This window comes from Dermacentor silvarum, chromosome 4, assembly GCF_013339745.2.
Source record: "Dermacentor silvarum isolate Dsil-2018 chromosome 4, BIME_Dsil_1.4, whole genome shotgun sequence".
In the NCBI taxonomy this organism is placed as follows: Eukaryota; Metazoa; Arthropoda; class Arachnida; order Ixodida; family Ixodidae; genus Dermacentor; species Dermacentor silvarum.
The window spans coordinates 11,858,976-11,882,865 of record NC_051157.2 but is presented as its reverse complement, the minus strand read 5'-3'; the positions used below and the strand labels follow the sequence as shown (position 1 = coordinate 11,882,865).

At 45.4% G+C, this 23,890-nt stretch overlaps 1 protein-coding gene across 1 annotated transcript in view; it reads right to left on the bottom strand.

Moving 5' to 3' along the window:
* LOC119449454 (protein tumorous imaginal discs, mitochondrial-like) overlaps nucleotides 1-23,790 on the bottom strand; it is a 39,944-nt gene extending 16,154 nt beyond the window's left edge. Inside the window, 8 exon segments of the mRNA XM_049665210.1 lie at nucleotides 2,596-2,724; nucleotides 3,429-3,493; nucleotides 10,139-10,286; nucleotides 16,731-16,883; nucleotides 21,221-21,457; nucleotides 22,962-23,045; nucleotides 23,353-23,495; nucleotides 23,586-23,790. Coding sequence (XP_049521167.1) covers nucleotides 2,596-2,724; nucleotides 3,429-3,493; nucleotides 10,139-10,286; nucleotides 16,731-16,883; nucleotides 21,221-21,457; nucleotides 22,962-23,045; nucleotides 23,353-23,495; nucleotides 23,586-23,691 — 1,065 coding nt within the window. The 5' untranslated portion in view covers nucleotides 23,692-23,790.
* Between the last annotated feature and the right edge of the window lie 100 nt (nucleotides 23,791-23,890).

Here is a 23,890-nt window from a genome sequence, read left to right as displayed (position 1 = left end):
GGTCGATTCCGGAACCCCGCTCAAATGCGGAGGTACAAGGGAGTTTTTCAGCGCCTCCTTGACCTTTTTAGGGCTGCTAAAACAAGCCTTGTCTCCGCAAGGAACGTGCTCCGGAATAGCCACTGCTTCTACCTTCGCGACGTAATTGCTCTCTTCTGCCGCGATTCCTTCTTTAACAACCTTCAAATGGTCTAAATAGCCCTCCGAATGTGATGGCTCCAAATTAGTTTCTAATTCCTCTACCAGCATCTGCTGCGGTATGCCCACTGAGCCGAATGCCTCCTCGCTAGCACCTTTTTCCCCGCTTTTATTAGCTATGTGCTGCGCTTCCTGAGTGCCTATGTCACGAGGCCTTTTCCTATCTTCATTGCCTTGCCTTATCTCCGCCGCGATCTCATGAGCCTGGGGACGCGGGAGAGCTTGGACCGTAGGGTCGCCAAAACTGAGGCCCTTTTTCTTTAGCAGCATTTCCGAGCGATTTGAAAATAAGTAGGGGTATTGTTTGGACAGTTTCTGCGATACCGCGGCTTCAGTCATCAATAGTCCGAACGGCCCCTCGATCTTTACGCTGGCTATGGGCAAGCAAACACTATCCTCCTCAACTACCTGCCGGATCCACGCATGTTCCCCGGTAAAATCCTCAGGTTGCACATACGCAGGGTGGACGATGTCCATTGTCGCAGCCGAGTCCCTAAGTACCCTACATGGCGTTCCGTTCACTGCGAGGTCGCGAATGTAGGGTTCTAAGAGCTCCAAGTTGCCGTCGTCATTTACGAAAGAAAAAACAATCCTAGGCTTCCGACAGCCGATCGCAAGGTGTCCAGGCTCCTGGCAACGGAAACAGACGATCGGTTTTCTAGCCTCAAACGCCCTTTCTGTTTTTCTTTCGTCTTTCGCTGCACTGTTATCCTGGCCTAAATTATCTGTCGGCATGTCTTTGCTCTCACTTCCAGCTTTCTCTTTGTGAAAGGGGCGCCTGTTTTCCTCTTTGCGGAATTTAGTCAACGGCCTGACGCGCGTTTTCTCGGATTCGCGACGTGCGGCGAATTCATCTGCTAGCACTGCAGCACGTTCTAAGCCCTTCTCGCCCGACCTATCTTGAATCCACAGGCGCATCTCTTCGCTCAAGGACCCGTAGAACTGCTCCATGCAGATTAGCTCAACAACCTTGTCGTGACAACCGAACGCATCTTCCCCTGCTTCTGAAATTTCGTCCTCAAGAGCCCCGCACTTCTCAATCGCGTCAATAAGCTGCGGCTTTCTCTGACTTTTCCCGACCTCAATTCCCAGCTCTTCACAAATTAACAACAACTCTGGCTTTCTCCGTTTGCTCAAATCCATGGTCAATCTCAAACGAGGACTTTCTTACTCTGCTGTGACGTGAGGAAGCTTTCAACAGGAGCCTGCACGTACAGAAATTAATTTACCGTTTTAGAAAACACACAAGCTAAAACCTGGCAAATTCTCAAAGAAAGTCAAGCGCTCACCATTCTGCTGAAGCCAGGACGAAGGGTGGAGTATCCCACCGCTGCCACCAGCTGATATAATCTCGACCGGGTGAGGTGGGTCGTCACCGCAGGAATCAGGAAACGACGATGAAGGCGGGCATAGTGATGATGAAAAATAGAAAAGGTTGTATTCACTTCATTGGTACATGGTTTTTGACTCTATCCGAGTCTCGAGCGGTTCTGATTAACACGGGGGCCAGGACGGCCTCAAATCCCCTCGTGGTGGCCGATGTTCCCTTCGGGGAAGTCCTCTCTCCGGTGGTCAAGTTGACGACCTCCTCTCCCTCGGGTCCCCCTTCTTGGTAGCTCGCCGTTTTCGTCTACTCCGTAGAGGTGAGAGCTCTCTCGGGGCTGAAGGGGATTATCTCGTCACGGGAAAAGCGCTGGGGCTTGCTTCCCACATTGGAGAGATACAGATTCCAGGCATAACCTGGCGATGACACCTTCGGGGAACTTGTGTAAGTGTCAGACCTCTGTCGGGCGGTCAAGTTGGCGACCTCCTCTCCCTCGGGTCTTCCTTCTTGGTAGCTCGCTGTTAGCGTCTGCTCCGTAGAGGTCAGACGATCTCTCGGGGACGAAAGAGGATTATCTCGTCACGGGAAAGGCGCTCGAGCTTGATTCCCACATTTCACAGGTGCAGTTCCAAGCCGATCATAACACTACATTCAATGTATTACAGTTAAACCTCAGTACAACAAAGTTGGTAAAATCGGCAATTTTAATTTTAATATTTGTGGCTTTTAATTCAACCATTTGACGATCTGCGTTCACAGAAGTTTCCCATTTATTGTCTCGGTATTTCTTCGCAGTGGCAGTGAAATTTCATTATACTAAAATCGTTTAAACACACTTCAATATGTTGAGGTTCTAAATACATGGTTGGTCTATGGACAAGAAGTTATAAAAATTGAATACTTTGTTATATTGAAGTTTGTTATATTGAGGTTTAACTGCATTAGCACTTTCCTAATACAAAAAGCATGAATGCAAGACCTTATGATTCAAGTTATTTTCTTCCAATTTATGTGCACTCTTGAAAAGTGGTCGTGACTCACACTAAGCCAAAGTCACAAAATCCACTACAAACCTTCAACATTATGTCGTCATAGAGACCTTGCACACGCACAGTGCCACCAAGGACAGCTTGTGAGAGTGTGATGGCAGCATCCGTGTGGATGTCCGCCCCGTCACGGCGAAAGTAGTCACTTCGTGCAACCTGCCAAGAGGACAATGTACGAGTCAAGGAAAGACAGAAATATTGAAACTTTGCAGATTGACAAACCAAACCAAAGCTGAAGCCCAGTTTTACAACACATATCAAATTCATTGATTTTACAAACAAGTTTCACATTCCCTGACCACATATTACTGAGATTTAACTTATTCGAAATGTGAGAGGCAGTAAAGAGGATAGCTTCCTGTGCACTGCAGTTTGAAAGAATACATCAAATCGCAAGAAAGCCTAAAACCGCGAATACAATGCAATTCCCAAACACGGTGCACCAACACTAACAGCTTGTGTGGCCTGGCACCATGCAATCCAATTAACAGCAGCTATGTAAGTGCAGAAGTCAGAGACAGAGGGCAACAGAAAATTTCCCCAACATAACAAAGATGTCTGCTAACAAAGAACCATGCAGGGGCACAAATGTTAAAAATCCTGCACTGGAAACTGAGCTAGGTCTGCTATTTCTCATCTTTTTATCATTACTATGTGAAAAGGAGCAATCGTCTCTACTGTAAGGAAACTCAATAACCTTTTTCTTTAATTACAATAAAAATAATAGACATTTAGCATAGAGATTTGCGCAACCTCGCTACTAAGGAATATAATTTACAGGAAAGGAATAAGCACTTTTTATCATTTGCTCAAGCGGCCCAAATGAAAAATACTGCACCGGACAGAACAAACAAGCTAACCTTGAATGTGACAAAGAGCTCTTTCTTGCCCACTTGCATGCGCACTGTCTGCCCATCTTCCACACCTGAAAGAAGAGACATAATGGATGCAAGCTGCAGCATGATAAAACACCTCGTAGCAACACCATGAAAAAACAAACGCTTTTGATGTAAAGTCAGTCACAAAACTTTACAGGAGATAGGATCTGCAAAAAAGCTTAGCTCTGACGAAGGCTAGCTACATAGCCTCAAATTCGAAGTTTTTATCTGTAGTATATTTTGCGGCCGACATAGTGAGCCATTAAATTAGAAGTGCCATGCCTTAACAGAGCAGATATTCACTTTGGCCTTGGAATTCGTGCCCCCTAACCCCCCCTTACATGGCCGACTGTAAATGCTCTTCTAAAGATTCATCGTAACAGTGTAAAATAACTGTGCATAGTTGGAACCCTTTCACATAATTCTGTTCCTTAATTAAAAACCGACAGGTAACAGACACAAGGCTACTAATATCTCGGTTCACACATCATTAGGGGTGTGCAAATATTCGAAACTTTCGAATAAGGAATAGAATAGTGTGCTATTCGATTCGAAGACCGAATCGAAAAATACTTGCATTTACGAATAGCATTCGATTCAGCCTTCGAATCGAATGGTCCCTATTTGTAAATGCGAATATTTTTCGAATACTAAACGAATATTTCAAAATGTTCACTGCGCCCAAATAAATACAAAAGTGGAACAAGAGTACGGTAAATTTTTACCCCTGCGGTCATAGTATAGACCATGGGTTCTCAAAGTGGGTTCCGCGAGCCACTGATAAATTTTCCCTGGTTCCGCGCTCGCCAAGTGGCTAAGACGGCGAACATGAGGTGTGCTCGATCCAAAGATCATCCATTACCCATGCCCGAGTGTCAATAAGCACATCACAGTTCGTAACAGAAACACGCGCTGTGCAATAAATCCGTTAGCAGCTTGTAGCCACCCAGCCTCCGAAAACAGGCAACGCGCCTAAGCTTTTGCGCTTAAGTTTCGGAGGCTGTAACTCTGAGGCCGCGGGGTGCCGCCACCAGTCCACTGGCTAAGCAGTGGACTCGTGGCGGCACCCCGCGGCGGCCCACCGCGTAGCCGACCGCAGCTACCAATAGCAGCCACGATGGGAATCCGCTTTATTACGAAATAAAGCGTCCAGAAAAGACTGAGGAACAAGGCTTTTGTTGAAAAGAGCATTTGAGAGAAAGGTGACTTTGTGTTCCGCTTGCGAGCTCCACGCATCGCGTACGACAGGAAAACTCAGCTAAGATGTTCACAGCAGCGTATGCTACCCGCGGACTATGTTATTTCACCAAGCCTGAGGGGTGGTTCAGGGCCCTTTTAAACCCCCGTTACTCAATCCTCCCTCCGCGGGGCCTGAAGGTACTGTAAATAAAGTTAAACCTCAATATAACGAAGTCGGTAAAATAGGCAATTTGCTTTGTTATATCAAAATTTAATTTTTTATGCAACTAGTACACTCGCCGATAGATTTTCCTTACACGGAAGGGTACACAAAATTTGAGCAGGAATCGGAAAAAATCATTTCCTTGAATTTCACAGTCAGCAACGAAAGATATGGTTTCCTGCCGTGTCGACGACATTTTCACATCGGTGGTACGAAGCAACACCAGCCACGCTTTCATGTCCGCTGTCAGTGTCGCCCGCAGTGGGATGACGCAGGAACTAATGCTTTGTCTGCCTCTCACTTCGTGTCTCCGAAACTTGAGATTATGCAACCTCCAGACAGTGCACGATACCACGCCATCTCAGCTTGCCCAGTCTTTGCACATGGGGCAGATTATCTCTAAAACAGGGCACGCGGGCTGCGTATGGGCTCAGCCATGCTGACAGTCATGCGCAGCCACGACTGCACTAGAAATGGAGAAATGGAACCGCACCAACCTTAAATGGAACCGCAGTAACTCCCCCCGGCCCCTCCCCGTGCCTAGCGCGCGACAAAAGCACGCTTCCGCCCCTCCTTTAACCTTCGCGCATGCGAGATTGAGCCGAAATCGTCGGCTGACCTTTGCAAGCTTTTACTCGCATACGGCACGCGGCGACAGTGTTATCGCCCTTGGACTTAATGCGGAACAGCTATGCACCAAAACCAATTTTAGGGCCCCAACGCGTCACAGACACCATCTTTAAGTAACAAATACGGATCTCAAAGGCCATGCTTTTGCTGGCAGAAACCGAAAATACGTCATAGATGTCGCCCCCGGCACTTTAGGCGGCCAATCCCATCTTCAAGCCACCAAGCCAAGTGACATGATAAGTCAGCATGGCCACTCGGGTCGGTGCCGAGTGACAGTTCGCAACGCATGATGCAGGAACGGTCCCACAGTTGTGACACAACAGCGTTGTTACAGTAAAATCTCGTCACAAGAGACATGGTTACAAGAGCCACTTGGTTATAAGAGACATTTGAAAATGGTTTGGTTGGTTTTCCTATGTTCGCCATGTTTACAACATCGCATACAAGAGACATGATTACAAGAGACACTCTGCTACTAAGGAAACCTTTTTAGGTCCCTAGAGTATGTTTTTCACTATGTAGAAGAGACAACCCAGACACGCATCTTCCATCCAACCTAGGATGGAAGATCCCACGGAAAACTGTCCTGAAGATAAAGCTTGGGCCTGCATCCAAGAGACCGCAGACGTTCCACAATCTTTTGACGAGTTTCTGTCTGCAGCAGATGTGGACCTCGTGTGCTCCGAAGAGCTTACAGATCATGCAATCCTCGCGCAAGTAAATGGTGCATGTGCCCTAGAAGATGAACCAGAGGAGGAGGACGATGACGAGGACATTGCAGGGCAGAAAGTGGCGGCAGTTGAGGCTGATGAACATCTAAATGCCCTTCAAAGGTATTGTGAACAACAGGAAGGCTTGTAAAGTGAAGTGCTTTACCTCCAGAAGTTGGGAAGGAAGCTAATACAATCTGCAGTCAATAAAAAAAAAACTACTATGAACGACTTCAAGCCATCCTGCGCTATTTCCTGTAGATGTGTTCAAACACAGTTTGATGCAGATGCATAATAAGGCGATCTAGTCTGACTATTCAGTGTTTTTAGAATTTTTGGTTACAAGAGACACGTTTACCGGGTCCCTTTAGTGTCTCTTGTAACGAGGTTTTACTGTACCAATGCATTGGGTCCTATGGAAGCTATGCCAGGACTGGCCGAAAACGACCTAACAGCCAGGAAAACACAGCACCCAGGAACGTAACAGTGGGGTTCTACTGTAATGACCTTTCAGAATAACGAACAATTTGCCACAGTCTGCCTGAAGTTCGTTATATCGAGATTTCACTGTACACGGTGCGCTATGGACAAGTTGTGAAAAATTAAATACGTGATATGGAGAATTTCGTTATACCGAAGTTCTTTATATTGAGGTTTAACTGTAAATAAATACTGCCCTTCAGCCCACTACAGACTGCTACTACCGGCATGCTATGGGGCAGCAATGGCACAGTGAAACGTTGTGTGAAATTGGTCTATTGTTAGAGCATGAGTCACGCGGAGATTGTGGGTTCAGCTCCCACTGGCGTCAAGTTGTCTTATTCCCCCCTTTCAGTACCCTTTTCCTTATTATTTTTACACTTGAATAAGGCACCTTGGCTTCATCGTTTATTAACATCACACAAAAGCAGAAAGATATTTACAAGGTGTACTAACAATACTAGTCACAGTGCAACAGATGGTAACCAGCTACCACTAGGTACAATTTGACTCCCTCATATTTACAGCATAGCAAATCTGTTCTGAGGAAATCCACAAGGCAGAGGAATTTTCATGAAAGGAAAAAATGGTCAGCCACCCCAACAAGAGCTCGAAACTACAAAGTAAACCCATATGCGTTGCACAGAAAGAAATTTTTTCTGTTTGCAGTTGAAGAAAATTTCGTCCTGATTGAGGTATTGAATTGAACTGAGGCCAATGCCTTCCTGGGATGGTTGCTCTGCCATCTGAGCTAACCAAAAGGCTAGCAGACTGCAGGACAAGGCCATATTATTTGACAGCTTGAAATGCAGGGACACTAATTACAGTAGAACCTCGTTGACACGATCCTGTTTCGTACAATTTCTCAGCAGCAGCGTTAGCGATCGAGAACACAAAAAATAATTACCCAATACAGTTACACTACCTGTTAATACGATCCCAGAAAACACAATCTTTTGGCAGCAACGTTCGGTACATCGCCAAACTGCAATCGTATGATATGTTTTCAGGCAGATACATCCCATGTGAACAAGAAAAGAAGCAAGGCATACATGATTGAGAGCAGTAGGTGCCTGCCACAGCAGCTTCCCTGCAGTACTCCTTCACCCATGTCACATCAATATGTCAGCATGCACTCGGTTTCCTTTTCCAGTAGCAGCAAATTTTGCAGGTCGACACACATCACATACTCGCATTCACAGCTATCTCCGGCAACCTGCTTCACAACGTGCGTGGCGTAGCGCCGTTGGAAGTGTACTTCAAGCTTTTAATAGGCGATAACCTAAACGTGCTGCCAGTCCCTGCTGCAGGCGGCGCGAAGTGAGCATCATGTTTAGCTCTGGCGGAATCGGCATTGTCTTCTGGCATCACTCACTAGCTTGATTTTGTTTCGGCGTTTTTAAACACTACTGTAATAGGAGAACGACAAACCGCGTCTTCAGCCGCTCGATGTGCGTGCTGCAACAATTCTTGTGGAATGGACAGGCAAAAATTTTCTGTCAGAATGCTCCTCCAGAAAAAGATGCTGACCCAGGCTGGATTCGAGGAGCAGAAACGTATGCTTGCCGAAGCCACAAAAACGACCATGCGCGACCCGGGCTGCTCGGGCCCCACTAAATCGGCGCACGTCAGTGTCTCGTGCTGACACAATTTGCACAACGCTTCACATTACGCAGATGTCAGCGAACAGTAGAGCTTGCCAAATTTTTTAGTAAATTCGAACCGTATGTTTTCCCGGTTATTATGTTTCTTTTCTTGCGTTTTTTCCTAAATTTGATGAACTAGGTTCTACTGTAACGCTGACACTGCGAATTTCTGAGAATGGATACGCCATAATACTTGTCCCTTTGTTTTCAGTTGTCTATTAATTCATCTTTGCATAGCGATCTGCTAGCCTGCTGGTTAGATCAGATATTCGAGTGACTACTCTGGAAAAGTGACAGTTATAGGGCTGATCCCCAACCAGAGGAGGTATTTTCAAGCAATCACTTGAGAGAACACGACACTTTCCCGAGATTTTGCATGATTCGGCACCAGACGCGTCGCAGTATATGGCCGACAGTGTTCCTGGCACTATGCAAATACAGTCTACGCTCGTTACAACGGACCCGCATACAACAGACTTTCAGACATTATGGACCATATTTCAACCTTAGTTTGCTCTAACTACTTTATTAATGCAAAGTTCGCTTTTCACAGATTGTGCTACAACAGACTATTGGGTACAGCAGACGAAATTAGTGGCAACTTTTTTTTTAAGTCAGGCGTATAAAGCGTACATTTGAAACATGGTCGACACGGGCTGACAACAGACTTGCGAGGGTCAGCCGACAATCGCGACCACAACCTCGCGCGCGAGCGAGGAAGGAGAGCGGGGTGGAAGCACGTCCATCTCTTTCGCACACGAGGCACGGGGGTGGGAAGAGGGGTTCAACACCAGCGGCTGCTGCTTACGGCGCGGGCGGCCTATCTTGAAAGCGATCTTAGCTTGAAAGGTCAAAGTGCACTCAGTGCCGGTAGCTTCGTTTGCACTGTGCTTTCGACGTTTAGTTGGCGCTGAAGTGAGAGAGCACGAAGGTCAATTAACTCGCTGCTGCTACAGCGCTTCCCGACTGCAGCATTTTAAAGAGTTTCCGTGGTCATCGAGCGAGATGTGTTCATGTTTACTTGTGCACGCATGACACCGTGCTCGTTCTTCTTTCTGGGGTTTTACGTGCCAAAACCAGTTCTGATTATGAGGCATGCCGTAGTGGAGGGCTCCGGATTAATTTTGACCACCTGGGGTTCTTTAACTTGCACTACAATGGAAGCACACGGGCGTTTTTGCAGACACCGTGCTTGTTAATTTTGTTAGTAAGCGAATGTTTACAACTTTATACGGCCGATAAAACTACTATCCTTACTTCGTATAGCTGTCTACTAATTTGCTATCGCAATCGATGCTTCGCCTTTCGGACTTTTTTTTTTAACTTTTAATGTTCGTCACTCACTCTTTGCAATAACGTTGTTGGACATTGCGACTAAAGTTTCAGAAGTGAGGCGTTTCAGACATTACGGACTTCGGATAAAATGGACATTTTTTGTCGGATTATGAGGGTCCATTGTAACAAGAGTTGACTGAATAACAAGCTTGACACAGTGCCATAAACAGTGTCAGCCATACACGTCAGTCGATGTGTCCAGTGCCGAAACACGCTAAATCTCGCGAAAGTGATCGCTTGAGAATACCGCACCTGGATTAACTTATCTTCAACAGCAAAGCTTTCTTTCTGAGGAACCCATATAGGGTTTCCTTTGTAGCCTCACGCTACGGTTGAGTGCACGACAATTTTTCTTTTCCATCTGCACAGTGGTGATATCTTCTGCTGCTGCTGTCCCATAGCAATAGTAACAGCAGTATAACATGGACCATTGTTTGCTTCAATTAAAAAAAAAAAACAAGTGTTCACACAATACATGAGAGGTCGCACCTGCAGGCACGGGGACCGTGACCGTTTTACGCTGTACAGTGGTGCCCTTGGCATGGCATTCCTGGCAGGGTGACTGGACGTGCATGCGACTGCCATGGCAGTGCCGACATGTACTCCGCATCACGAAGGGACCTGTGCTGATTGTTTCCTGTGATGACAAAGAGAGCGGGGAAATTGCACGACAGCAGTATATGGTGTGCACCATCATCTCAATGAACATCTGCATGTAATCAATGCTCTCTAAATACAGAGGGCAAAGTATATGGTGTGCACCATCATCTCAATGAACATCTGCATGTAATCGATGCTCTCTAAATACAGAGGGCAAAACACTGTTGAAGGGACAATAAGTACCAACATTAGAGGTACATTTGACTGGTTCGTATTGCAGCCTGACTCCGTTTGCAACCATTTGGAGTTTGCTAGATATCAAAGCTACATCACTACATATCATATTGTTACGGGCCGCCTCCTTGCATTAAGGAAGAAGACGACGATCGCCAAAAAACGCTGCGCGTGTTCAGCCATCTTGGCCATCTCTGCCAACAATCCCTGTAGATAAATACTATCCCTTTTTCATCTATTTGACGCCCCGTCACACATTGGTGGAGGTGCTGGGTATTCTCGCCAGACGACGGAGCTCCGAAGCGGTCGGCGCTGCGGTGCGACCACCATGGCACACCAACCGGAATCTGCTTCTGCGCCGCGGACACCGATTGTAGTCGTCCAACCCCGAGACCCTGGAATGTTCAACGGCACCGATGGTATCGACGTTGAGGAATGGCTCACGCTATACGAACGGGTGAGCGATTCCAACCACTGGGACCTGACAGTCATGCTGGCCAATGTGGTGTTTTATCTTAGTGGAACGGCGAAGTTGTGGTATGACAATCACGACGCCGACTTCGGAAGCTGGGATACATTCAAACAAAAGCTCCGTGACCTGTTCGGTAACGCCTCCAGTCGAAAAATCATTGCGAAGCAACAGCTGTCAACTCGCGCCCAGACGTCCACGGAATCGTATTTGTCTTACATACAGGATGTGCTGGCGCTGTGCCGTAAAAATCTAAGCATACCTAAGCGAAACCCACCCGCTAGAGCAATTGGGCACTGGAGGCATTCACTGCCATGAGCACCTTCGGGGGCTACGAGCCGGAGTGCAGTCCTCTGAATAAAGCAGGCAAGCCTTTTTTGAAGGCTCAACTTCTGCTAGCCAGCTGTGTAGTTCACTGGAAGAGTAATCGACAGCGACGTGTATAATGTGCCTTAATGTTGAGCTGGTGTGCAATTACTCGAATATCCTCGAATCGAATTGCATAGTGAATGTTCAAATAGTTTGATTCATGAATCAAGTATCTACTATTCTGTTTTTCGAATATTCGATATATTGGATGAGGAGTGCCTTGAGCTTGATGCCGCCCAAGCGAGCATTTCAGTTCATTTTCGGCACAAAAGGAGCACCGAGCATGCTAAGGACAGGCTGCCCCTGCTGACATGGCAGCGGACTTGGTCACTGCGAGCACTCTCTGAGGTCGGCCTGATACAGGATCGCACATACAACGCCCGAATGTCGTAATTCGCAGAATGGCGCCGCGTTGGCTGGGACTGCCTCTGCCGGTACAAGGCCAATGAACCTCTCGCCACTTCAACAGCCATCAACCCAACCTGCACGCGTGAGCTTGGAACCAATCACTGATGAGCCACCCGTATGAACATATTAGCAGCAAGCATTCCACAACGAATTGCAGCCTGTTACCACATTGGTCAGTAACGAATTTTCTTCACGGCCACACTGCTTCATTGGGCGTCAGTGACTAAAGTTATGGTAGAGTGTACTAGAATTGGGGAGTGGGTCCAGCGGACGTCTTGGCAAGCGCCGAGGGTGAAGCATAAAATGTTGAAATTGTGGCGGCACTGCCGTCGCCTTATTCTGAATCTCCGGCCAATTATTCTGAATCTCCGGCCAATAAACGTTGGTTCCGGCTGTTTCAGCAGCGCTCATTGGCTGAGGCGTAGCTCACGGGCTGAATAGCTGTCATCTGCTTGACACAATGTCATTGTTGCGTCATTTGCATTTATTCCACCGCTCTCTTTCCATTTTATTTACAATAGATCGGTGGGAAATAATATCAATGTTGCCACTACCGAGTATCCGCCTGTCAAAGCTTCATGCAGCTGCGGTAGGGTCTCCAACGCGACAAGCGTCCGGCCGGCGCACGGTGCCGCTCATTCGGGAGAAAGCGACAGTGGCGCCTCCAACTTTTCAATAAAAAAAAGCCTCAGCGGGGAGCCTGCGTTGGACCCCCTCCCCCAATCTAGTACACTCTAGATACGGTATGGTGCCGAATAGATGCAGATCTATTCGCAGCAGCCGTGCAACACACGGAAAGCTGACAAACCGCCTTGCAAACGAAAGAAAGGCATGGGATGGCAGTGCACGGAAGTTGTTCACGGCCGCCACCTTTGCAACATAACGTACGGCGACCTCTCGTTCCCGATACCAGTTCAAAGACTCAGATCGGTGTCTTGATGTAGCTTCGAGAAACCAGTCACAAGACTAGCTTGGGATTTACACTGCAGGTGCCATGATCCAGTTGCATGCATATGTGCAGACAGTGGATGAATGAAAGGGGAGGGGAGGGAGGGGGTGTCGTGCAAACTTGCAGTGACCCTCCAGAATTCAGAATCTTTGACAGGTGGCATATCACACGCCGAACCTGACAATAAAACTGTGCGGACAGCACCTGCTCTTTACTGTAGACACCAGCTTTGTGCGGAGCAGTGATTTAGTCATGTGATGCGCGGTCATTTCGCCTGTCCCGCAGATTGGCCTTACGATAGCCCACTTGCAGTAAAGTTGGGACAGCCCTTCTCTATTATGGAGAAAAACTGGAAAGTAAAATTTTCTGTGCAATAAATAAAATATTGCCGGAAAACACAGGTCCGCTATTAAACAAAGAACCTCATAGGTATTCACTACAACAGCATGTCACTAATTCATTAGTTTCAGAGGGAAAGCAGCACTTGATTTTTTTCAACAGAAATTCTATTGATAAAAATATACATATCTTCTAGACCTTCATATAATAGAACTGAGCTATCATCAGTGCTGGCATACTAATTTGGTGTTCCCTTTAGCAAGAGTAGACCATACTGTATATCTTGATTTCTACGTACCTAAGTTGCTGATAGCTTGCTACATTCTTGTTAAGCAATGCTAGGAGACTCACGAGCATGTTCCGCACTGCGCTTTCCTGGCCAAAATTTGTTAGCATCAAATTTTATGAAAAATTTTCTAATATTCGACATACAGCGTTTTTTTTTCTTGATTCGATTAGATATTCGATTCGGATTCTACTATTCGGCACGCACACACTGCTACAGTTTAGTGTTATTACAAAAGACATCACTTTTGTTCTAAGCTGCCAAAACCAGAGGAAGAGAGATCATTTATTTGTTGCGATGCAACCCCAAGGGAGTCATCATGTAATTCTAGTGGTTGGGTGTGTTGTACTGTACTTGTTGGTATTTCTAAAAAATTAAATTATGGGGTTTTACGTGCAAAAACCACAATCATATTATGAGGCACGCCTTAGTGGGGAATTCCAGAATACTTTAGACCACCTGGGGTTCTTTGAAGAAGTGGTGGCATCGCTTCTCTTATGTTTGGTTTCCCACATCCTTTATGCACAAGTATAAGAAAAGCAATGCCAGCAGTTCAGAAATACACGACCAGCAACTTCTGATGTGGCACATTTCGCTGCAAATGATTTCTTACTATGCACTATGCCCAATGCTGCACTGTGAAAATCACCCGCTGGAAGTAACAGAAATAAGCTGAAAAGAACAGGTCTGGGAAGCAACTACAATATACAGTCGAATCCCCCTACAACGAATGCCGCTACAACGAAATTTCCGCCACAACGAAGATTTCCTGATTCCTTGTCAGCTGCCCATAGAAAGTAATACAAAAAAAGTCTCCATAATGAAGGCATTTTATTAGTTCCGCTTCAACGAACTTTTCCAGAACGAAACTGGGACTAAATTGAAATTGGAACTGCCGAGTAGTCAAATTAGAAGGCCCTTCCAAAGCTGTGACGATTGTATGTCCGCTTGAACGAGGTTTTCGCAACGAAATCAAGTTCAAAGTACTGACCATGGTTCTGAGTGGCGCTGGCTAACACTCCTAGGGCTAGATCTAGTAAACATAAATACCGAAGTTAGTGGATGAATTGATGGCCGTCGCCGTAGCCCAATTGGTAGTGCAATGCACGCGTAATGCGGAGGTTGCGGGTTCGGCTCCCGCCGGCGACAAGCTATCTTTTCGTCCACTTTCCCCCCCCCACCCCCATTTCCCTTTTCTTCATTATTTTCTACATTCCAATTTCAACTACACTTAATTTCCCCGATGCTTTCCTTGGCTTCGTTGTCTGTTGGCTTAATGTGGTTATCTCTCTTGAGAAGGCACATGTGATCGCCGAGGCAGAAAGCGGAAGGAAAAAATTTCGCAGCTTCGCCCGAAAGGCAAAGTATCGATTGCAATAGCAGATTAGTAGACAGATATACGAACTAAGGATTGTAGTTTTATCGGCCGTAAAAACATTCGCCTACTAACTAAATTACCAAGCACAGTGTCACATGCGCACAGGTAAACATGAACACATCTCGCTCTATGATCGCGGAAACCCAGCGTCAACATGCTGGAATGAGAAGGCGCGACAGCAGCGAGCGAATTGACCTCCGTGCCATCTCTCGCTTCAACGCGAACTAAACGTCGAAAGCACAGCATACACGACTCTACCGGCACTAGTTGCACATTGCCCACATCGCAAATCGTCTTAAAGATGAGGACCGCGCGGGCGCCCACTTTGTGCACGGCGCAGATAGCTTTCGAGATACGGCGGCCGCGCCGCAGCCGCTGTTATCAACATGATGCCAACGTCTCGTCGTCTGGGGAAAATGACAACCCACTAGACACACTGATTCCGCCGACTGCTTTGAAAGTAATGAATCCTTTTGACCTCGTCAATGTTATAGAGCCCACGACAATGACATTGCGATGGCTCTTCTAACGGACTGTGAGACGTCGGAAATCCAGTGACGTGAAGCTTAAGGAATCCAGACTGACCGACTTCTGGAAATAAAACTTCCGGTAAGCGCAAGCTTGCCAAGTTTGCCGACTTTGTCATAAATATGCAATGAAATAGTGATAATTCAAACCGCTTCATTGCGACGGTGCATGTGCCGCAAAATGAGTGTTTCGCGATCGGCCGGGCACGCGCAGTGAGAACGTTGGGCGTTGGCCGCAATGTACGAAAAATGCTGTAACAGCATCGCAAAATGCGTTCTCTCGTGAAGTTGACACTTTATTGACCGCCTTCGATACATCGCAACCTTTGCACCCAGGCTATCACGAAGATTTCCCGGACGATGATTTCGGTTTCGTTCGTGGCTTTGCCGTTTGGCATACGTATATCCATACTAATTTCACGTCAACGAAGTTCCTCCACAACGAAATTTTTCGTGTGTCCCGTGAATTTCGTTGTAGCGGGACTCGACTGTATGCAGGTATTTCTAAAGTTGCAGAGAAGTCTGCAGAGCAGATCTCCAAATATCAGATCAATTCACAGTGTTGCATTTCATAAAAGTGTTCAAGGAGGATGACTGAGGTATGGCCTAATTTGTAAATGAGCCTTAACTGACTGCAGTACAACTCTTACATTTGTAATCAAGAATTCACACCAACTTCGTGAACCCGAACCATTGATACAGAGTGGTGCTAGATAACATATTAGACTAGTTCAGAAGTGCTTGAAAAACTGACACCCCTCAGCAGTGTTAAATAAAGCAGCTGTGCAGCTAAAAATGATTTAATTATGGGGTTTAACATCTCAAAACTGCACAATGGGTTATATGAGTGCACAGTGCACTGAAAATGAAGACAAAGGAAGGTGTAGACGCAACACAAGCATTGAATATCAACTGGCTAATTTATTGAATAAACATATGCAATTGAGTATACAATTGAGCAGCGCATATGCCTGCAAGGCATCGAAACACCATGACAAGGGATCGTGGTTATTTCGGTAAAAACAGAATAAAACAATATGCAAAAGAAAAGGGGAAGGAGTGACATACAAAGAAAAGCTGTGAGTCGCTCAACTAACACCGATTTGCGTAATCTAAAAAGAAATGAATTTTTCCTGGAGCGCTATTGAGGGCTGACTAAACACCTTGGTCCTGCTTTATGTTATAGGCCTCACAAATTTCATGCGTCAATTGGTCTGGATGGTGAAATAGAATCTTGGTTCGCACAAATTCTGAATTGCACATCGTAGTGGAGGGCTCCGGATTAATTTTGACCACCAGGAGCTCATCAATGCGCACCCAGACCACAGCAGATGAATGTTGCTGACTTCTGCCTAGATCAAAATGCAGCCATGCCAATCGAGAGTCGAAGCTGTGATCTCCTGCTCAGCAGCACAATGCCGTAGCCATTGAGCCATCGCGGAGGGTAGCTGTACAGTTGTCCCAAATAAATGCACAACAGTTAATTCCATCCCGACACCACTGTAAATATCAGCCAACTCACCATGCCACTGCCATTGCAGAATGGGCACCGGATCAGCTTGGTACCAGGTTCACTGCGGGTGCCTTGGCAACGACGACACGTGTCAACTACGTTGACTGTCACATCCTTGTTAACCCCTCGGGCGGCTTGTTGGAAGGTCAAGTTGAGGATCACCTGTTAGAAAGCTCAGAAGTAAGTAGACGTGGATGTACTAATTACTACATTACTGTGCAGCTCTGGTGCTTGCGAATCTGTGGGGACATTTTGCACACCACTCCGACTCTGAGATGGGTACCATCTGCGCATGTATTCCAGAGGCCATGAAAGGCAATATTATAGCGGAAACTGGGACAGAACATCAGCAAACAGCATAAGAACATGCATTTTTCGTACTGCAGTAATGGAGCTTACCTCCTTCAACTTCCTTCTATACATTCAAACCTCGTTATAAATGAAGTTGAAGAGGGAGCCAAGATTACTTCATTATCCGAAATTACTTCATTATATCTATTATCATAGGCGCCGACTACGGGGGGGGAGGGGGGGAGGGGGGGCTCTGGGGCTCGAGCCACCTCCAGAGTTTTCCCGCGGGGGCAGAGCAGCACCCCCGCCCCCCCGTCTTTACAGTGTCATTACCGGAGTTCTGCTACCCACATAATTTGAGTATTCTTTTGCATTGCCTCTACCTTCTCACTTTTGTTGTGGCAAAAAGCTTACAGCATAATTGTTGATGCAGACATGCACGGTCGGCAAATCCTGACAATAGGAGGACAAGCGCATTAGAAGCACCAGCAGCAGCTACCTCATCCGTGTTTCCTCAAATAAACATATTTTTTTTATTTCCGCTGAGGAAACCATGCACAAACACAATATATTTAAATATATACACAGGACAAAGGTTATTATACTTTTTAAAGAGAAGGAGGTAGCCAAATAAATGGAAAGCCTATGCCTAGAGAATGAATATGTTGATGTATGTTCACCTCACTTCAAATTACTTTGCATACCTTTTTGACCCTGAAAAAAACCTGCAGACTTCAGTGACCACTTCAGCAGAGTCTTCTATCAACGGCATGTGAAAAGCACATGAGTGATATGTGTCTCAATATTGATTTTCCTTTAAGTAGGCAATGCTAACAACTGGCGACAAAAAGAAAAAAGAAAATAAAAAAGCTCTTTTAATTATTTACAACATTTATGCACTAGGGATGGAAACATCGCCTCTTGCATGCAGAAGCCATAAATACATATGTTTTAGCAAACACTTTCAAAAAATTTTTAAAGGTTGGGTATGGCAAATAGCACAATTCTAGTTCATGAGCTGGTCTACTCAAAGAGGCGGACATTACTTGCACAAAAAATTGAAATGCATAATCAACTAATTAACAAAAATTCACCAAATTCACCAATAAGGTTTTTAACATGTGTATTAACTCATGGCCCATGTTGCAATTTACAAATTCTAGCTGTGAAGTTCGAAGGCGAATGCAGTAGGAACTAATTCTCAGGATGGCACCAGTTTCGAGATATTAATTTCCGAGCATTGCGGAGACATGAATTGACATTCCAGTTACTTTTGTGCTAAATGGCCGTGGTTGCTTAGTGGCTATGGTGTTGGACTGCTAAGCATGAGGTCGCGGGATCAAATCACGGCCACAGCTGCTGCATTTCGATAGGCATGAAATGCTAGAACACCCATATACTTAGATTTAGGTGCACCTTAAAGAACCCCAAGTGGTCTAAATTATTCCACTACGGCAGTGCCTCATAATCAGATCTTAGTTTTGGCACGTAAAACCCCATAATTTATATATCTATTCATACTTTTGTGCTTCCATGCATAAAACGACGTTTTGTTAATGAAGTGACTGGCACGCCAATGCATTTCTTCGCAAAGTTAGAGAATTAATATCTCGACACTGGTGTCATCCTGAGAATTAGTTCCAAGTGGATCCGAACTCCACGGCTAGACTTTGTAAATTGCAACATGGGCCATAAGGTAATTAGCTAAAAACTTAATTGGTTCATTATGTTAATTAGTCGATCATGCATTTCAATTTTTTGTGCAAGTAATGTCCGCCTCTTCGAGTAGACGAGCTCATGAACTAGAAGTGTGCTATCTGCCACAGGCAAATTTAAACATTGTTGAAAGTGTTTGCTCAAACACCTTGTAGATAGAATTCACTCAGTAGCCGAAATGATGCCAAGCCGGATTCACTCGAAATCAGAATAAATAGAAGTCTAGAAGTGATATGCAGCAGCGCTTAGACTCGGACTCAAAGTACTAAAAAAAAAAAAAGTGCAGTTTGGCCGGGAAGGTGAAGCAGTATTAGTGATAGCGATGTCGATCGCGGAGGTTTACGGTGGATTTCATACTCGTAGTTTGAAAAATGAAGTCTCTCTCTCTCTGTGTGTGTGTGTGTGTATGTGTGTGTGTGTGTGTGTGTGTGTGTGCGTGTGCGTGCATGCGCGTGTGTGTGTGTGTGGGGGGGGGGGGGGGGTATGTATTGGTGTAGGTTGCGGAAGGCTGGTAGCACCCCACCTCCACGGAAAAATGAAAACTTTCCACCTATTGGACGCCCAATATTACCATTTTCTGTAATATATGCCCAATGGGGTCCATAATTATACATATGAAAATGGCCTTGTGGCCCATAGAACCGCTACATTGGGCACGCATGCAATGAAATTTGAACAAAACAACAAAAGACTCTTCAGCGTGTGCCATACACAACTTAGCACCTCATGCAACAGCTTTTATATCTGCCTTCTGTTCCATTTTGATGGCCTTTCGAGTCCGCTTTCCACTTGGCTCATTGCAGTAGACTTCCGTTAGTTAGACTCCAGTTAATTCGCCTCCGACCCAAGGTCCTGGCCAGGGCCCATGCATTTCTACGGGCCCAAACTTTCGTTATTCCTGTCCTAAAATTGGCTTTTGCCAGATGATTGGAACTTGATCAGTCAGCACACACGCGCCTGACCCATATGTAACCTCAATAGCGACTCCTTTTATTGGCAGCGTCTGTCTTTACGGGGCTTAGAGGACCATAAATTCATTGAACACACGTCATCTCTCGTCGAAAAACGCCTATTTTCGGCCTGCCCTAGAAAGATTTTCAACTAATAAACATTGCTCACAATGTCTGATTACAGTGTTTACCCGATTCTAACGTACACATTTCTTTTTTCAAAGAAATTGCGCTGAAAATTGCCTACGCAGTGCAATTGGACACGAAACCAAAACCAACTTTGTGGCATTCGTGTGCTTTACCGCATAACATGGATGAATTGTGGCGAAGTTGACTTTAAGAAACCGACCGCCATTGTGCAACATCTATAATTTGTCCATTTCTCTTTCTAAACAATATGGTGCGCGTTAGATTTCTCTTTGTTTAGGGGCTAAAATGTCATTTCTACATTAGTTTTCTTTGGGCACATAGAAAATGGATGTGCGTTTTATTTTGGGTGTGTGTTAGAATCAGGCAAATACTGTAAAATGAATCAATGGTGTGTTTCAGAGTTTTTTTCCGCATCTTGTTTAATTCGACCCCGCTGAATAGTTCAATCAATTTCATCAGTCTTGTCAGGGTTGAATTAACGGAAGTCAACTGTATTTTCGATCCTTTGGGAAAGAATATCTCTTACAAGTGCGTACATATGCAGAAAGCCCTCTCGTTGTAAGACGTTAATCAAGCTCTTCCTCTCAACAACTATGAATTGACACGAATGAATGAAATGGTCCACATAACAATTTTCCCTGAATACTATGCCAAAAGGAGAGTAAGCGATAAGCGAAGAAATGCCTCGAAACTTGTCCTCACATATTTCCACACAATGCACAATTTATAAACACTTGGTAGCGAGTTTCAGAGTAACATAAAGAGAGGTTCAGATGGAGCAGTGGCCAGCCCAACTTCCAGGCTATGGCATCATTCACATAGATGTCTCTTGCTCCATTTTTTTCATGGCACCAGCTGCTGCTTAAAAACAGGCTGCCGGCAACTTAGGCTGCTGCTCTATGTTTCGGTCACCATGCCGGTGACAGAGCCTCAGCCCTTCAGAAACCAACCAATTATGCGACTGAAGTGTACTGCCAACTTCTACCGAGAGCTCCCACATTGCCCTTGTGCACTTCTGAACTCTACTGCAAGACAACTGGCCATCACCGGTGCTGAAATGCATTCGTATTTCTTGACTTGAAGAATGCAAGTTGTTACAGTCTGCGCAAATATTTATACTGTACTCTAAGTGACCTTCAGGTTCAGCAGAATGATTACTTGTATTGTTTGCTGAACTGTTACACCAAACCGACTTCATTTCAGCCTAACCAAGTTTCAGTCAGTCAACACCACAGCAACAAGTGCACTGCCAGCGCCACCGTCGCATGTTCGAGCATGGCTCCATCGTGCCACCGGCACGTCTTTCTCCTACAACAGTACTAGAACGAACAACAGCTGTGTGAGTGAGGCTTAACCCTGACTGTAGCAAGCACTTAAACCAGCCAACCTTACCTCTTGAGCTCCACCGAAGCCATACTGAGACTCCGAGAAGTCAAAGTCGGAGAACCCTGTCCGGCCACCAAGATCACCAAATATCTTGCGGAACAGCTCCTCCGGGTCAATGGTGGAGTGGAATCCCTCGGGACCCCAGGTGCCCTGCGGGCCGCCTGCACTGCCTCCACCACTGGCAAAGCCCGAGTCTGAGCCCCAGCTGTCATAATGTTGTCTCTTGCCTTCGTCGCTCAACACCTGCGAGGCAGGGCATCCTAATGTCTTTCTTGATTTTATCAACTATGTAGCATGCACAAAATCAAGCCTGCGATCTCAAGCACCCAGGGTGTTTTTGAAACCGACATTTGCAGCATGAATCAACAGGACATGAAAGAACAGGAACGAGTAACACCGGGTTGTTGTTTGTGTGCCTTTGTCTCCTGTATATTTGTACTGCAATTCTTCGGGCTTCAATACCAATGTACAAACCAGCTAATAAACAAATTGTTTAGCACTAGTGCGGTTGTGACACATTCATAATCCAGAATGAGACCTTAGGTGGTGGGTGCGATAAAATGGCCCTGTTTACGCCAACAAAGGAAAACCTTGTGTTACAGGGCATTCTTAAGCAAATGATTTTCCGGAAAGAATGATAGGAATAGATTAAGTAATTGCAGATTTTGAGCATTTAAACAATAAAGTGCAGTAATATGCATACTGTAGCATTCTCCGCGCATCTCATACCCTTAATCAACATGCCATGTCTCTTTTCTGTCCATTTCATAATTTTGTAAGCGACCATGTACGCTTTCAACTTGCAATAGCAATTAACACCTGCTGCATCTTTCGTAGAGGTGTGCAAATATTCAAAACCTTAGAATAACAAATCGAATATTGCCAAAACTATTTGAAAAGTACTCTATATTCTTATCGACTCGCCTTGTGGCAATATTCGATTCAATTCACACACCCCTAATATTTTGTGTAAACCTTCACTGTAGTGGAAATTTGTTACACAGAGACAACAGAGGGACAACTGAGGGTAAAATTTGGTGGGAAACTTGTAACACAAGGCCGCTGCCCCTGCAGTCATGGCATGGGCCTACAGAGCTTGACAAAGATGCCAAAATAACTGCAGTGTGCCCACTAACCACAATTACTGGCAATGCTAATAAATCTCCACAGGCCCACAGAACTTCACAAGCTTAAACTGATATGTTCCGGAATTGCAGTGTTCTGCCACTGAGTATGCTGGCACTCAGTGGTTGCTCTAGCTTGTTTTGCAGCCATGGTCAGCACATTTCGATGGCAAGCTTAGCAAAAGCGCTTTCGCATTGTGATTTCAGTGCAAGTCCCTCTATACGGCTGAAATTAATTCAGGGGCTCTGCTACTTTGAACCACATTGCCAACAGCAAAGTTTGGTGACATATTTACCAACAAAGAATCCCAGCCCTCTTATGAAGATATTTTGTTATGTTGGCTCACTATCTGACAACTTACTTTGCTAGTAAGCAGTCATAAGCAGTGGCGCATACAATGCGATGCCATGTGGGGCCATAACTAGCAACAGCAGGAATACGGTTCAAAATAATATAATGGCACAACCGGACTTAGTTTTCTTTCAGGGGTGTGGCTCGAAAGCCTTAAGTATAAGGGCTTTCATGAAATTTAGTTGATGCAACGTAACAAACGTTCTGCAGCTATCAACATAAGCCATTTAACGTCAATGATGAATGGAAGTTTCACAGTGACACTTCTTACTTCGTAGGCTTCGGACACTTCTTGGAACTTCTTCTGTGCCTCAGGGTCTCCCTTGTTAGTGTCTGGATGGTACTTTTTTGCGAGCTGCGCAAGAAAAAGCCCAGCAAAAATCACAACATGCACTCGTCACACTGTTGTAAAGATATGAAGGCGGGAGCACCACAATATGTCGCTGCAGCATGAAACGAACAGGTCATGTACTACAGCATACAAGAAAACAATTCGTTCACAACGCAGTATTCATCATAATCACAGTTTTGATGTCCTTATAAAGGTTTATCCTTCAAAACTTTGCTTTTTCTCATCAGCTGTTCTAAGCTTGCAAATTGGTCCTACGCGACCACATTCGTAAGTTTTAACACCTAACTTTTCTCAGTTAGACTTTGCTTACCTGATAATATGCTTTCTTAATGTCCTTTTGACTCGCATTCCTAGGAACGCCGAGAACGTCGTAATAGTCCTTTCTCAGGAGGCTCGAGGAGACATGCAACTGTCTGGACTGCTGGCCGGCCACAAAACAGTTGGAGCTATTTCCTGGACAAACAGAATGCTGTAAGTTGACGATCTTTCGTACGAAACAACTGCATGAATGCGCGAAGCACCTACTAAAAATTGTTCACAAACCAATTTCTAATGACGCAATCCGCGGTATTAGTCCGTTTGACTTTGAGCACAGCACACAACAGCGGGCTAGATGCACAGTAACACGAAGTGATGCATACATTGTCATAATCTCATGCTGATAACTCTAAAACTTTAATTTCCTAGACCCCTGTGAAACATGTGGCGAACCCACAACTCCTTCAGCAGAGATCGCGTATCTTTGTTGCCAACACTATGACAGCTTTTCGCCAAATAAAACAGAAACTTCGAAATTTAGCAAATACAATTAGAATCACAAATTATTGTTGCGATGAAAACTGTATATT